This window comes from Herpailurus yagouaroundi, unplaced genomic scaffold, assembly GCF_014898765.1.
Source record: "Herpailurus yagouaroundi ecotype Mexico unplaced genomic scaffold, PumYag 185, whole genome shotgun sequence".
Taxonomy (NCBI): Eukaryota; Metazoa; Chordata; class Mammalia; order Carnivora; family Felidae; genus Herpailurus; species Herpailurus yagouaroundi.
In genome coordinates, this window is record NW_024412416.1 from 160,797 (window position 1) to 177,404 (window position 16,608).

Genomic DNA, 16,608 nt, shown 5'->3' on the forward strand with positions numbered 1-16,608 from the left:
AGCATTTCAAGGTTTACTTATTTACCCAGTTGTCTTGGTTTTTATCAAAAGAGATTCGTGCAAGAAAAAAGTCAAGGGTATTTATTATAGATAACTGAACATTTAACCAGCCTTTTTGGTAAGGTAGAGAAACATCAAAATATAGTTCTGCAGTGTGAAGTAATATACTCTACTAAAGAATATGTAAATATGGGCTAAATATGAAAACGGTTTCCCCTTTGTGCTGGTTGAGGCATAATTGGACAGGAAAACTTGCTGCTCACAAATGTGGAAATCCATCTGGTTCAGTATCACAACAGATTTCCCAAGGGTTTTCTTACTTGGCCTGTGATCTCCTTGAAGTTTTGTACCATTTCAGCAATGCCCTACCTACTACCATTTCCTCCCATGTTCACTCCTTGTCCCACTCCTTGTTCATCGTTGATTTCCAAGAGTCTGAGGGCCGTGCCTCCTTCACAGAACGCCTCAGCCTTTATCTCACATCATCCTAAGGAACTATGCTATGAAAAGGTATGCCCAGTCACATATCCATTGCTAGTAAACCGTTGGAGCAGCATTTCTCAACCTTGGCACTATTGGCATTTGTGGCCAGATAACTCTGTGCTGGAGAGACATTGTAGGATTTTTAGCCTCCATCTGGCCTCTACCCACTAGATGCCAAGAACATACCCCCGGGTCCCTTGCCAGTTATAACAACCAAAAATGTCTCCAAAAATTAAGTGGTCCCTCAAGCACAAAACTGTGCCCGATTGAGAACCACTGCTGTAGACAGATTATTAAGAAGACAGTATTCCAGTATGGAGTACTGCAGTCCTGAATCTGAATAGGTAGGAGATGAGGGTTTGCAGAGACCATTTTAATCTTCTCACTAGTCATTTTGATGTTTTGGCTTTACGAAAATAAAACTGACAAAATCACAGCCAACTGTGACTCATGTTTTGGTAAGTCAAAGGAAGATTTCTACAAAATTTACTCACCTATAGAAATTTTACGTAACAGTAACAGAGGTAGAAGAAGAATCAGGGATATATACGTGCTAAGAGATCTAACAGGCATTTAAACTCATCAGACCAGACTTTCACTCATTAAATGACATTAAACATGTACCTACAATAAAATACAAATGAGACAGGATCCCCTCTGCCTTCCAAAGAGTGTCGACCTGACCTTAGATGGGTTACTTACTATAAATAAGGCATTTGTTCTCTCAAGGGCTAAGAGTTCCAGATAAAATGCAGAGCTTCAACAGTGTTTTATTCCTGATCGTAGCTGAATCAGGGCATTCAGAGATGGAATCTCACTTGTTTACCTGTGACGCGTGCCACTACGGTCCTGAATGAGCAGTAATCGGTGAGACTGCACCACACCTAGAGGCCCTGCAACTCTATGGCTCCAGTACTGTGACTGCTGGAAAGAAGGAGATGAAACTATACGTGACAGCCATGTGACAATGAGCTTCCACCTAATTAGAAACCATCTTTAATCTTGGAAGATGGTTTTTCACAGTATGATTTGGTGGCATCCATGGACGTGTTTTTAAAATGGGATTCACTTAATTGTAGAGGACGCCTTCTAAGATGAAGGGTACAGAAATGCTACGGTTTATATAGAAGATGGTTAATTGTGGAAAATGTGGATAAGGGGGTTGAAATTAATGTTAAGAAGATACTAGTGCATGTCCACAAGTTACCTATTGTGTGATTTTACAATTGAAGGTAAGCTACAAAAACAGTTAATACAATAATTGTTCAGTTTAAGCATCTAAGAAATAAAGTAAGCTTTAAAGGAATTCCCATTTTTCATTTTTTACAATGTTGGTTATAGAAAAGCAGCATCACATTAAATTGTTATCATACCAAGGAGTTAGCTTATTTAACATAGCAGTATAATATTATGCTAGAGATTAGCTGTTACTCCGTGGATACAGGACAGAAAGAAAGAAATTTAAAATGTGTACCTTTACCAAATGCAGAAAAAGTCCTGAAATCAGTCTTCAAATACAACAGGAACTTTCCAATACAATCAAAAGATGAGCTTCACGTTGATTACGAATTGGTACTGTTTGCCAGGACACCAACATTAGGTTTTCACTAGTACAGTTCAGATAACATTTTGCTGCTATTTTTAGCTCAAATGCTGAGTCAGCTATCACTTCAGTCATGCAGGTAAAATGTTCTCAGGGCAGTCTATTAAGATAAACCAAAGTTAGCAACTGTTAATCTGACAAAGCTTGCTTCAAATTTTAAACACAATTTACATTTTCTAATTTTAAGGGTGCCAGAGGCATAGGTGCCTTTGGTAACTAAATTCCTACGATGACACCACTACGGAAGGATCACTTATTTGCATCTCCAATATGAACCGGTACTATTATATTTGCCCACTTATAAATAACAGGAACGAAAAGCCCAAGAGATCCAACAATTGAAACCAGAAGAAAAGTCCACAGAAACATCCGATCAAGCACCTGTGCTATGAATTTCCAATCTTCAACCACCTGTTGCAATAAAAAAAAAAAACATTTTAAATACATAATTTAAAATTGTGTAATTACTTTAAGATATTACACACTGAGTCAGAGGCCAGATCACTTTCTGCCTCCCGCTACTGCCTCACAACGTAAGTGACCTTGTACTCAGAGCTCAGGGACAGACACTCCCCTGACAATCTAGAACATAGAGCCTCCACAAGCTTTCAGAGACGCTACACAATCTATTAATGTACTTCTTGACTTGTAATATATTACAAGTGACATTCTTTATAGACTTTTAATAAAATTAGAATATTTATACTACTTGGATATTTTATAATAAACTAAAAAAATCACTTTTATTCATATTACATACAGTTATTTCTGTCATTTTTTCTTGTCCAGCAGTGCTTACTTATTTTAATTTCTAAAGAGAATCCAGCCTGGGATTAACCTCAAGCCAAATTAACAACTGGTTCAGAATGATTACAGGGTGCCTGGGTGGCTCAGTCGGTTAAGTGTCCGACTCTTGATTTCGGCTCATGATCTCACAGTTCATGAAATCTGACAGTGGAAAGCCTGCTTGGGATTCTCTCTCTCTCTCCCCCCCAAAATAACTAAACTTTTAAAAAAAAAAAAGGATAATATGCATTAGCTATTAATCTTCTCACCCCACAATGTGCATTATTTAGTTTTGGATTCCCCAGGGGCTATTTTAATCTAAGCTCATGAATTCAGATCTGCTGGTTGGACCTCATTTCAACCCCCGTTTTGCAGCCTAAGCAGGGAGCTAGCTCAGCAGTTCCAAGTGACCTCAAAGAAAGGGCAGGCTGAGACAGGCCCCTGAACACCAGAGGCTCCCCTCACAGGGCCTTCCCTGGCCCCTGCCTTTATGGTGCACGAGGTCCCCCACAAGAACTCTGCCCCCTCAGCTATGAGAGAATGTGGACTTTAGGTAGCTGTCAACACTCTACTGCTTTTCTAAGTACCCCCCTGAAGACAAATACCATTTACTGGCCCTAGGGGGATGAGCCCTGGCCCTTCTGCACAATACTTTGCAGACATTTATTAATCCAGATATTATATAATCCAGATCATTATTTAACTAATATCTACATTTTATTTATTTTTTTTTTAATTTTTTTTTCAACGTTTATTTATTTTGGGGACAGAGAGAGACAGAGCATGAACGGGGGAGGGGCAGAGAGAGAGGGAGACACAGAATCGGAAACAGGCTTCAGGCTCTGAGCCATCAGCCCAGAGCCCGACGCGGGGCTCGAACTCACGGACCGCAAGATCGTGACCTGGCTGAAGTCGGACGCTTAACCGACTGCGCCACCCAGGCGTCCCAATATCTACATTTTAAAGACTCCATCGATAGCTTCAGACCTTATATACTAATCATACTACCATGAAATAGAAATTTTACAAATCCACAAACATTTGAAGTCTTCCAGAAATCTGTTATATGTTCTTTCTGTGAGGAGGACTGTAATTTTACCAGATTCACTTTGCTTCCCAAACCTGCTAGAAATTTTTCCATTTAAAAACGGTTTGGAAATGAAAATTCATACAATTGTAATGGGGACTATTCAAAGCAAATTCAATTATGAAAATACTACTATAGTCCTAGCTTTAAAAATATCACACAGTAGGGGGCATGTGGGTGGCTCAGTGGGTTAAGCCTCAAACTTCAGCTCAAGTCATGACCTCACAGTTCATGGGTTCAAGCCCTGTGTTGGGCTCTGTGCTGACAGCTCAGAGCCTGCTTCAGATCCTCTGTCCCATTCTCTCTCTGTCCCTCCCTGCTCTCTCTTTCACACTCTCAAAAATAAACATTTTAAAAAATTTTTAATAAAAATATAACGCAAGAGAAATACAGTGACAAGATTAAAATCTGACATGTTTTGAAAGAAAATTTAACATCACATTAGTAAAATGTATTCATGTTCAATTCTTACATTGTAAATATTGATCTTAAGCCAATGAGAGTTATTTTTCTATAATAAAGTTTTAAGCAAATTTTTGGTTTTAAGCAAATTAAGAATATTACTAAGCACTATTTCTAACTTTCACATGAACACTTTGACATATGATATATAACATCCAAGAATATCTACTGCTTTCAATTTCACTGACATTCTCTTATAAATGAACAAGAAAAAGACATATTCTAGAAAAAATACCTTGGCTGAAATTTATAGAGCCTACATTAGGCTCATTTTTTAAAAAATAAAAAATAGCTTTTGATAAATTATAATGCCCATTGTGCCTACAGATTACAACAGAATTCAGAAACAAAGTTACAGAAGATAGAATTAAAATAATAATGTCAGAGTCAAAAAAACAAATGGCAGTGTTACTACTCTTTAGAATAGAGTAACAACAGTCGGCACAAGGCAAAGTTGCTACGGGGAATGGAGAGGTGAGATCTGCATAGATGCCCACTGGCAGATGTTTTAACTGAAACAAATTTTGGTAAAGATCTTCCACCGAACAATGTGTCAGCGTTTCTGGCCCTCAACCTACACTGAGTCTCAAGGGCCATGCTGATTACTCCCAAACTCAGAATGGAAGCGGATGAGCACTTGTATACACAACATGTCACAAACCTCACGGACGTCATTCTCCTTCATGACGTGTCTTGTAATGTAGCGGATGGAATCAAGCGCAGCTTCCAATGTGTTTCTAGAAGACTCTGGTCTACCACCGCCCTCAGTTTCCTCTTTATGAGCGAAGTACCTGTCTACGTGACTCCTCATGCACAGCAGTTTGGGAAGCTTGTGGAGAAATACCTTGCGGACCCAAGGTGCCATTGCATCGTGTGTTGAGGAAGAACGATGATGGATATTGATAGCGAAGACGGTCACCATGATTGACAGCGTCACAAAAATCATGGTGAACACCAGATACTCTCCAATCAGAGGTATTACTTTGGAAGACGAGGGTATGATCTCTTCAATAACCAGAAGGAAGACAGTCAGAGAGACCAGGACTGACGTGCAGAGACTGAGCTTCTCACCTTCGTTTGAGGGGAGATAGAAGACAAGCACGGTTAAAAACGAGAGCCCGATACAGGGTATAATAAGGAACAAGGTGTAAAAGAGAGGCAGACGCTTAATTACAAATGAGTAGGTGACATAAGGGTACCAGCAGGAGCCATCCGTTCTGTTTCCTTTGCTTCCCGTTGCACTCACAATCTCCCATTCTCCATTGTCAAAAAAATCTCTCTTGTCCACGTCTTGGTCCTCTAAAATTATATCAACCTGTGATCCATCGTAAGTCCAAGAACCAAATTTCATGGAGCAGTTTTGGAGATCGAATGGGAAAAACGTGACATCTATTGTGCAAGAACTTTTGTAGTTTGCCGGTGGAGTCCAGGTGACAGTGCCATCATACCTGATGACTGCTTTCGTGCTGGCCCCTTCAAAACGTCCATCTGCACTGAAATAAACACATGCACATAACAATGCAGAGACTACACAACGCAGGCCTTCACAAGCCTGAGATGAGAGAAAGTCGACACCATGGCGTGAGATACTTTTTAAACTATTATGCTTGACATATACCTGCTATGTGTAGGGGACTCTGTTTTAGGGACATCTTATGTAAATATCCGACTTTACTAGAACTGAACTCCTTCCGCATCTACTCCAGGACTGACAGTCGATCTCTATTTCACAGAATCCTGAGATTTTAGAGGCTGAAAGATTTCCCTTTACATACAAAATATAATTAGGCTATTGAAACAATAAAATATTGGCCAGAACCTGAATCCACATTTCTAGGCTCTCCACACAGTGCTCTTCTCCTCCATCACAAATGCTGGACAGTTACTACAGGCGCAGGAAGGAACATTAGCTCTAAGCTGTGCCTCTCGAGTTCTGCCACCATGTGAGCTCCTATACTGGAAAAGTCTAGTAGGAACAGAAGATTTCTATAAAATACTGTTTTTTATCTTAAAACTCATGTGACTTTTGCACACTACTCTTTTATACACTCACGTTTATGTAAAAATGTTTTTCAGAGACTGGGGCGCCTCAATGGCTCAAGTCAGTTAAGTGTTGGGCTCTCGATTTCAGCTCAGGTCAGGATCTCCCAATGCGCAAGTTCAAGCCCTGCATCGGGCTCTGCACTGACAGTGCAAAGCCTGCTTCGGATTCTCTCTCTCCCTCTCTCTCTCTGCCCCTGCCCCACTCACATGTGTGCGCTCTGTCAAAATAAATAAATAAACTTAAAAAAAAAAATGTTTACTACGACCTAGAGTAAAATGGTGCTCTGGGGAGCTATATCCTGCTACCTTATAGTTTTGTTTCCTCTTTACCTATTGAGAAACATGGAGGAAAAAGGTGTTTAGAGACTAATATTTTTCACACAGCATTTGCTCTGTCTTCATGCCAAATGCCTGCTTGCAAATAATACAAAATGCTTTAGGATAAGCACAAATTCCCAAGATTTACCCTGGGTTTGTCCCAGAAAAAAATGAAACTCACACCCAGAATCATCCTTTCCCCAAGTTAAAAACCATCCTCAAAGTACACCTAGGTAGGGTGCCTATAAAGATGAGTTCACTCAACATTCCTCATCATGGGATAATCTAATATAGTATTTAAGCAAAATTAGAAGGACGCACATTTGAACATAAAGTATGACTTCAACTATTTTTTAAACACCCCCAAAATCTTGAAGGCAATCTGCGAAATATATAGTCTATTAAATAGGAGGATAAATAGGGATGTCGGGCCGCCCTAGTGTGAACCCCACCCTGCCACATGCAAACTGTGCAACGTTGGACAAGGTTATAATGCCCTCACCTGTTTCCTCATCTGTCAGAAATGCCATTTTAAAGGTACTGCTGGGAATCAAATGAATAAAGCAGAAAGGTACCGCACATGCGGCCAGGCACAGAGTAAGTTCTATGTGTGAGCTCGTGCAAATGGCTGCCTCTAATGCTGGAATGAATAATGGGACTGATTAAAGGTGACACCCCGCCCCCAATTTTACACCTTTCTAGACTTCCCAAATGTTTTACACGTTTTGGAAAGCAAAGAACACTTTTATGATCAGGAAACAAGACACCAAAAACAGGAGAGGACCCAAAGAACCTATTTGGAGGTTCACAACAGAACACAGATCAAGTCTTTTGATTTTATACGTAAACAATTTTCAGAAGGAAGAAAAATTACTAGTGGCTAATATACAAGCATTTTCTTTTGAAAACATAAAGTAATATTTAGTAAATAAAAACTCACTTATCAAACAAAACAATGTCTGGGGTCCAGAGAGAGTCTGAAGGGACGCGTATAACTTTTATTCCGCCATAGTCGCCAGGGCGCCAGCTTAACTTTACATCTATCCACTCCTGCAGAGCAAAGACAACAGGCTCAGTTTCGATGAAATTGATAGTCATAAGTCATAAAAACTATACTCTTTATGCCAAGTCCAGAAATCCTAGACATAAAATCATCTCTACTCGCCACAGAGAAAATTCACCTCCAAGTCCTTCTTAAGAGTACAGAAGCATAGCCCTGCCCCCGTGTGGTGACTCCAGCTCCGGTCCTCCTGAGACACAGGTGTGCGCCGTGGGTGTGTTCACAGCTCTGTTCAGCACCTCCTCTCACACCAACTGGCCACACCCAGGAGCCAAAGCCATGGGCATCTAAGGTCCAGGTTTAAGGCCTGAAACCTTTTCCATTGTCTTTTCCAGGTGCATTGTCATTGGCTGGACTGGTGCATGCCAGGGGAATTGGATTTATTACATAGTCCACATTTAAACACCTTGTCCACGCTCCACATAGTGACAATTCTGTGATCACGTCAAGTTAGGACTCGCACACCAAGGAAAGCATACAAGCCTTGTAGGAGTTAGAGTCAGGGAACTGGCAGCAGGTACTAAAATTAGGGATGATAAAGAAAGAGCAAAGGGAAGCACATAACAGCAGCTGAGGACAAAGCTATGATGGCATCGAAGAAAAAGCAGTCTCTTCTAAAAAGGGGCTACGGGGCGCCTGGGTGGCGCAGTCGGTTAAGCGTCCGACTTCAGCCAGGTCACGATCTCGCGGTCCGTGAGTTCAAGCCCCGCGTCGGGCTCTGGGCTGATGGCTCGGAGCCTGGAGCCTGTTTCGGATTCTGTGTCTCCCTCTCTCTCTGCCCCTCCCCCGTTCATGCTCTGTCTCTCTCTGTCCCAAAAATAAATAAACGTTGAAAAAAAAATCAAAAAATAAATAAATAAATAAATAAATAAATAAATAAAAAATAAAAAGGGGCTACGAATGTAAAACTAATTCATCGCCCATTCCCATCAGCTCCAAGTAAACACCACAATCCTCACAGAGGCCTAGATGCTCGCTACACCGCTGGCTTGCCACTGCTTCTCTGACCTCATCTACACACCCCTGCTCACCTCTACCCACACCGAATGTGTTCTTCTCCAAGCCTGTCTACTTCCGAGGTACTGTAACAGCTTACCTGTTCCTCTTCCCCAACTCGAATGAAGTTCTTGCCAGCCGAGACTTCTGTCCGTTTTGTTGCCTGTTTCCCCAGTGCCCAGAACAGCGTCTGGCAGATGGCAGCCACTCCAGTATTGCCTGAACCAATACGAGAACCCCACCCACCCTCAACCCTCCGCACCCTGCCAATCCACCAAGACCACATGCTCGTGTTTCTTTGCGCTGCAAACCCTACAGGCACAACAGCACCCGTGACCAGTCAGGTGCCTTCTGAGCTTCATACACACCTGTTTCAACCAGACATTCGTTGTCATTAACTGATTTTTCTCATCCTGTGAAACAAAAATTTAAATAAGGCTGATTATTTCAAGGACAGAAGCAATACTTCTTCAAATACGAATTTTCACAGTTTTACACAAACATGCCTTGTCCATATAGTACCTATATCCTGTTCATTGGTGCAGCTCTCTGGAAACGCAGGATCATTTTTCCAGCCTAATTTCACATTATCCCTTTCCAGATGCTCTGAATTTCAGCTGAACTGCCCTGCAGTACACCACTGGCATTAGATTTAACATTCATACACTCCCACTCTACATCCTGAAATCTAAGATACAATCTAAGAAACAAGCGCGCACATTAGTTTATGTACTTGGCACTAAGAAAGGAAAAGGCTGACAATGAATTTTAAGTTGCCATTAATTATAATACACATCTTGATTTCAGAAGTGCTGAAATGTGGAAGAGTGTGCACATCAGAATGAGAGATACACTGTTTCTGTGCCTTCCTGCAGGACTGTAACTTGCAGTTATGTTCCTCTGCTGAGGCAGGGATTTGAATCTCTGAGGAGCTGCTATGTAGAAAAAAAATACTGGGGCCACTGTCCGGAGTGGCAGCTTCATAAGCTTTCACAGCCTGCTTTTCTAGAAAACCGGGGTCTTTGATATTTGCTACTTACACCTTTCTGCCATTGTATCTTTGCTAAGACCAGTTTTTCACTGAATTCTCAAGGCCTAATTAAAGAGACAGCTCAGGACGCCTGGGGGGCTCAGTCGGTTAAGCGTCTGACTTCGGCTTAGGTCATGATCTCACGGTTCGTGGGTTCGAGCCCCGCGTTGGGCTCTGTGCTGACAGCTCAGAGCCTGGAGCCTGCTTCAGACTCTGTGTCTCCCCTCTCCTTCTGCCCCTCCCCAACTCATACACTCTCTCTCTCTCTCTCTCTCTCTCTCTGTCAAAAATAAACATTAAAAAATAAAAATTAAAAAAAAAAAGATAGCTCTTCCATTACATTTTACTGAAATATCATGGAGCCAATTGGACCAGTACAAGACCATCATGATGACCAAACACAATTCCACCGTGGGCAGGACAGACCCACAGAAGGATGAGGCAATCTCCATAGCCGGGGACAGAGGACAGAGGTTTAGATGGCTCATTCCAAAACACATGAGTGGCCCAGGAGAAAGAAGGAAGACGGAGGAAGCACATCCCTTGAGATAAAGACATCTGTGACATCCCTACATGGGAACAATTACTAGGAAATAGAGCATGGCCATCACTCTTACACTGTGGTTCCAAAGGGCAATTGTCCTTGAGTAAAACACTAGAGCTGAAAAGGACCTATAGATCTCATCTAGTTAAATCATTCATTCTGCAAAAAGAAACTAGCCCAATGAGGCAACTTGCCTAAAATCACTCCACCAATTGGTAGTAGAACTAATGTTAGACTTCAAAGCTCCTGAGTTTAAACTCTGTGCCACCAGCTCTACTGTCTATCCCAAAGGCACACGCCATCCAGAGAAAGTGCTGACCTCTGCATCAGAATATTCCTAGTAGGCAAAAGTTCTAAACAGAGGCATTAACAATTAGGAAAGTTCTGGTATACTTATTACCTGTGACGCTGTAAGTCAATAGGTCATCTTTGAGAAGCTAATGAAAATTATACACCTTTTCCCCAGAAAAATGTGAACACACATAAATTTTGCACTATGGAGTAGGACCCAGTCAATACTCAGTATCCTCAACAGGAACACAGATACAAGAACAATACCTAAGTTCACAACTGGCCCCAGATGTGAGGGTTAGCCACTACCTTAGGGGACACAGCCTAACTTAAGGTGACCTCAGGTACCTCCCAAGCACCTATAATGTGCTCAGCACAATGCAGGATGCAAAAAAACGAAACCAAAACAAAACCTAGGACGAAGGACAAACGCAGGACTGCACCCAAGAGGACGAGGCACATTAACACAGAGATATGCCCACACGTAAGTAGAGCAGAAAAGTTTTAGGGGTTTTTTTAAACCCCGAATAGATTTTTTAACCTGGCCATAAAACTAGCATCCAACAAGCAAGCCGGCGTGGGGATTTGAGAGACAGAGAGAGTTCGAACATGTAGGAAATAAGGCAGGAATCTGAGCGAACTTTGAGGAGGAGCCCCCAAACATGACCACAAGCCAGACGGGTAAGAGCTTCGCAGTTAAAGGGACAGACATAAAGCTTCCACTCTCCGTGTCCAGGGCCCTCGCCTCCTCTCCCTCTGCTCTTGTCCTCTTTCTCTCTCATCGTCACTGACCCTAACACGTCCTGGGCTCTTCTCACAGGAAGCAACCCATCCCCGACTTCTGTTCTGGGCTCCTCCTTCCTTCACCACCTTCTATGAATGTTCCTCAGGGATCAACTTGCCTGCATTCCCTGCTCACTTTAACACTCCTCAGTCCAATGTTTTCGATGCTCAGCTGGGCCAGGGTCTCCACACTGACACCCTCAGCTCCTCTCTGCCCACAGAGCCAGCACTGACTTCCCAGGGGCCTCAGGAATGTGGCACAATCACCTGCCATCACAGCGGAGAGCACCATCTTCCCTGTCCTACCCCACAGCAACTGATTCCATCTTCCGGATCCGCCACTCTTCTCTTCTAACCACTCAGGCTTCAAAATCTGACGCCTCCCTCGGTGCTCATTGGTCACGACCTGCTCCTGCTTCTGCCTGGCCTTCTAACCAGCCTCCGAAGCTCCTCTCTCTCTCACTCCTCAAAACCACGTATCTAACTGACCTGCAGCCCTTCCTAAAGCACTGCTGTGACCACATCTGTTGCCTGTCACATCTGCCACTCACTCGGCAACTGCCATGTGCCAGGAACCACTCTGGGCTCTGGGACAGAAGCAAGGCATGAAGCTTAGCCTGCTCTGAGGGTGCCATGCCAGGGCACACAGGTGCCAGCAGTGCGAAGGGCTGCGTGAACAGAGGAGACCGTCTTAGGAACTCTGGAAAGATTTCACAAAGAGTCAGACAAATAAATTGGGCCTTGAAGGATAAGTGACTTCTTCCAAGAGGTAAAACTCTCCAGTCGAAAAATGGCAGGAGAGAAAGCACAGTGCAGGCCCCTCCACGGCCCGTCAGATGATCCCGGGGAGTGGCCTCCAACAGTGACCTTCTGATCTGAACAGCTGAACAGAAAGGCTCCCTCTCACTGCTCAGCCTAGATCATACTGCTCCTTGTTACCCTCCTCTCCGTGTGTCCGATCCTACACTCCAGACAAGGCCAGCTCGAGGGCCTCCGCCTGTGTTCTTTAGTGACCTAAATAATCTGAATAAAGTCTAACCTAATATAACCTAATCTAACCTAAATATAACCTAATATAACCTAAATAAAGTCTGAATCCCCAGATTTTTGTGGTATCACAATTTAGTCCTGCAATGTCCTATAGTCACTCTGCTTACTTGCTGATAGTCCCAACTGGAAAGACAGGTCTTTGAGAGGGAGCCCCACTCATCCTCCTACTTCCCTATTTGTACTTATACTGAAAATCTCCTAGCAGAGGGTGAAGGACACAACACAGTCCATATTCACGGATCTTTCTGGAGGCAATTAAGGTGACATCATCAACACACTAAACTTTTTAAAATGTATATCTTTTGGGGTGCCTGGCTGGCTCCTTGGTCAGAGCAGATGACTCCAAGCCTCATGTTGGGCATGGAGCTTACTTTAACAAATAAAAATAAAAAAATAAAAAAGTATATCTTTTGATTCATTAACTACCTTTCTTAAAGAAAGAAGAAAATCAGACATTTGTGTACAAATATATTCATCATTGTCATTTATAATAGGAAATCCTGGGAATTAACCCCTGCCAACAAGAGAATATTTCAATAAATTATAAATGGGATGTCATATAGCCATTAAAATTATATTTGAAGATTATGTAATGACATAGGGAAATGTTCTTCATTTAACAACAGGAGAGAAAATGAGCACTAATACATAGAAGTGTTGAATCACTATATATTGTATACCTGAAACTAGCACTGTATGTTAACTAACTGGAATTAAAATTTTTCAATTTTGGAAAAGGAATTGAAGGGAAAAGATTCTTCATTACGTCTAAATTAATATTCCAATTTTAAAACATACACACAAAGAAAAAACTGGCAAGAGAAACAGCAGAATGTTATCATTAGGCATCTTTGGGTGGTAGAATTGCAGTCAATTTTTATTTCCTTATTTGTATTTACTTGCACTTTCCAAATTCTCTACAAAAATTATGTAGAAGATAAAGGCATGCCTATAAGTGTTATTGTACAATCTCTCTCTCTCTCTCTCTCTCTCTCACACACACACACACACACACACACACACACACACACACACACACTCACTGTTTTGGGAACTCAGCAGGGAAATAACTATTGACTGATATGATCTCTGGTATAGTTTAAGTGTGATATTGAAACAATGATCTGAGATACTTTTTGGTCCTAAAAATCTACAAATCTACTCTTGGACTTTTTCTCTTTAAAATGTTGACTTTTTATCATATCTTTAAACAAATTTAATAAGAAACTTCCATATAAAATGTTTAATATCAGGGCACCTGGGTGGCTCAGTCGGTTGAGTGACCAACTTCAGCTCAGGTCATGATCTCTCACGGTTTGTGAGTTCGAGCCCCACGTCGGGCTCTGTGCTGACTCTGTGTCTCCCTCTCTCTCTCTGCCCCTCCCCCACTCATGCTCTGTCTCTCTCTCTCAGAAATAAACAAACATTAAAAAAAAATTTTTTTAAATAAAATGTTTAATATATTTCAACTTATTAAAAATAAACTTGGGGCGCTTGGGTGGCGCAGTTGGTTAAGCGTCCGACTTCAGCTCAGGTCATGATCTTGCAGTCCGGGAGTTCGAGCCCCGCGTCGGGCTCTAGGCTGATGGCTCAGAGCCTGGAGCCTGTTTCCGATTCTGTGTCTCCCTCTCTCTCTGCCCCTCCCCCGTTCATGCTCTGTCTCTCTCTGTCCCAAAAATAAATAAACGTTGAAAAAAAATAAAAATAAACTTATTACTTGGGGCACCTGGGTGGTTCAGTTGGTTGAGCATCCAACTCCAGCTCAGGTTGCGATCTCACAGTTTGTGGGTTTGAGCCCCACATCAGGCTTTGCAATGACAGTGCAGAGCCTACTTGGGATTCTCTGTCTCCCTCTCTCTCTGCCCCTCCCCTGCTTGTGTGAGCTCTCTCTCAAAAATACATAAATATTTTTTGAAAAATTTTTTAAATTGACCTATTACCAAGTAAATGATTTCTAATATACAATATTATATAAAAAGTGTATTTCTATGTCTATTGAGTAATAATTATCCTTCCCTGCTGAGTTCCTTTAGGAAAATGACTATGTCTCATTCTCCTTTGTAATCTGTGCCTCCCAACACAGTGCCTAGGCACCCATGATGCTCTCAGGAAGCCTGTATGAAATTGAGTATGTAATGATATGCACACCTACCACATCCACTAATTGAGATATTGCCAGGCCAAACTTTATTTTTATTTTGTCATTCAGGTGTTCCACAGGACGAACCCATCTTTCGTAGTCTTGAAATAAATCCTTTAACAAACTATCTTCATGTTTTGCAACAAAGGATGGTTCAGCTAACCCTGTACAACAAATTTTGAAAAGTTAGTGTATCAACTTCTCTCCCACCAAATACCTCTACTTTAAAAAATGTTTGGCTTTATCAATGAAACAAACTATTATTTAGGTTATTAATGGAGCTCTTAAAATAAAACATTGATACAAATGTTTATGACCAATAAGGGACACTGTGGTTTAGATACATTTCTTAGTTAAATCAGATTACTCACATGGAAGTACACTGAGTTCCTTAGGAAACATTCAGTACTTAATACAGAGTACTGTAATAAAAGATTTTAAGCTTTTAAATAAGTTACCAGGGCTAGAGGGGTTGCTTGTCATAAAATTCCAAACCTAGAAAATAGATATGTTCCAGTAAAGTTCATTTATCAACTGTAAATATAAAATACATAAGCTTTAATTTATATGATTTTAATATACAAACATACAAATACTGAATGAATTATTCAGATTTGTCATACCTTTGTTTGCTATCCATTTGTATAAAATTACCTTAGGACCTAACACTTAAAAGAGAGAGAAACAAAATTTTAAAAATTTTAGATGCCATAGCCAAAGACTGGTTAGATTTATGGGTCACAGTTACGTTCAGACTTCTATGGAGCTTAGTTAAACATCTCTGAAGAAATGAGAGTTTCAGTGTTGAATGGGTTGGAGTCTCTGTTAGGATACCTGAAATGTGTGAAATTCAAGCATGACATTGACTCAAGACTCATGGTTTTACAAAGAAAAAACATTTACTTGAACCAAAATATCACTGGCTTATTTATCATAAAGTCCACATGCAGGGATTTATAGCTCATTACGGTCCTTCCCCAACCTCAACAAAATGGTCTGACAGAGAATTAGCACTTTCACAGAATCTTCTCTCTTATTCTAACAGACCATGTTTTCTATGTGCAGCTATCAAAGAGCATCTCATTCCTCCAGCCAGAGGAAACGCCTATTTCTCCAGCAGGAATGCAGCTTATTCCCAGAGCTTATGTCTTGCTCCCTTGCTGGGCAATTTAGGATACTTGATTTAATCCCGAAATACCATAGATTTTGCACCATGCCTCCCATAAAAGACTCCTTATGTTAAAATGCACAGCGTTGGTGGGGTGCCTGGGTGACTCGGTTGGTTAAGCGTCCGACTTTAACTCCGGTCATGATCTCACGGTCCATGGGTTCAAGCCCCTCCTCAGTGTCAGGCTCTGTGCTGACAGCTCAGAGCCTGGAACCTGCTTCAGATTCTGTGTCTCCCTTTGTCCCTGCCCCTCCTCTGCTCTCACTCTGTCTCTCTCTGTCTCTCAAAAATGAATAAACGTTAAAAAAAAATTTTTTTTTTTAATGCACAGTGTTGGAGAGATTTCAATTCAACTAGAATGTTTGTATTAGAGAGTCATTCTTTTTAATGTTTAAAAGCCATTAATTTTAGACCTTCATGTTAAAATAGCATCACTGGGGTACCTGGCTGGCTCAGTGGGTACAGCATGTGACTCTTGATCTTGGGGTTCTGAGTTCAAACCCCACGTTGGGTGTGGAGCCTACTTAAAATTTTTAAAAATTTTAAATAAAATAGAATTACTGAAACATTTCTCCTTTCCTAATCCTGTTTAAAAATTTTATGGACTCTGGGGCGCCTGGGTGGCGCAGTCGGTTAAGCGTCCGACTTCAGCCAGGTCACGATCTCGCGGTCCGTGAGTTCGAGCCCCGCGTCGGGCTCTGGGCTGATGGCTCAGAGCCTGGAGCCTGTTTCCGATTCTGTGTCTCCCTCTCTCTCTGCCCCTC

General features: G+C 41.6%; 1 protein-coding gene across 6 annotated transcripts in view; it reads right to left on the minus strand.

Annotated features, from left to right (window-relative positions):
* Nucleotides 1-66: 66 nt before the first annotated feature.
* CHRNA5 (cholinergic receptor nicotinic alpha 5 subunit) overlaps nucleotides 67-16,608 on the minus strand; it is a 50,709-nt gene continuing 34,167 nt past the window's right edge. For 2 of the 6 annotated variants that reach the window (XM_040493416.1, XM_040493418.1), the window contains exons 2-6: nucleotides 14,689-14,840; nucleotides 9,207-9,251; nucleotides 7,723-7,832; nucleotides 5,083-5,914; nucleotides 67-2,497 (exon numbers count right to left, since the gene is read on the minus strand). In XM_040493416.1, the coding sequence (XP_040349350.1) occupies nucleotides 2,336-2,497; nucleotides 5,083-5,914; nucleotides 7,723-7,832; nucleotides 9,207-9,251; nucleotides 14,689-14,840 (1,301 nt within the window). In that variant the 3' untranslated portion in view covers nucleotides 67-2,335. Of the gene's footprint in view, nucleotides 2,498-5,082; nucleotides 5,915-7,722; nucleotides 7,833-9,206; nucleotides 9,252-14,688; nucleotides 14,841-16,608 lie in introns of those variants that run through there. The other 4 variants (XR_005796042.1, XM_040493417.1, XM_040493420.1 and 1 more) reach the window with 4 other exon arrangements.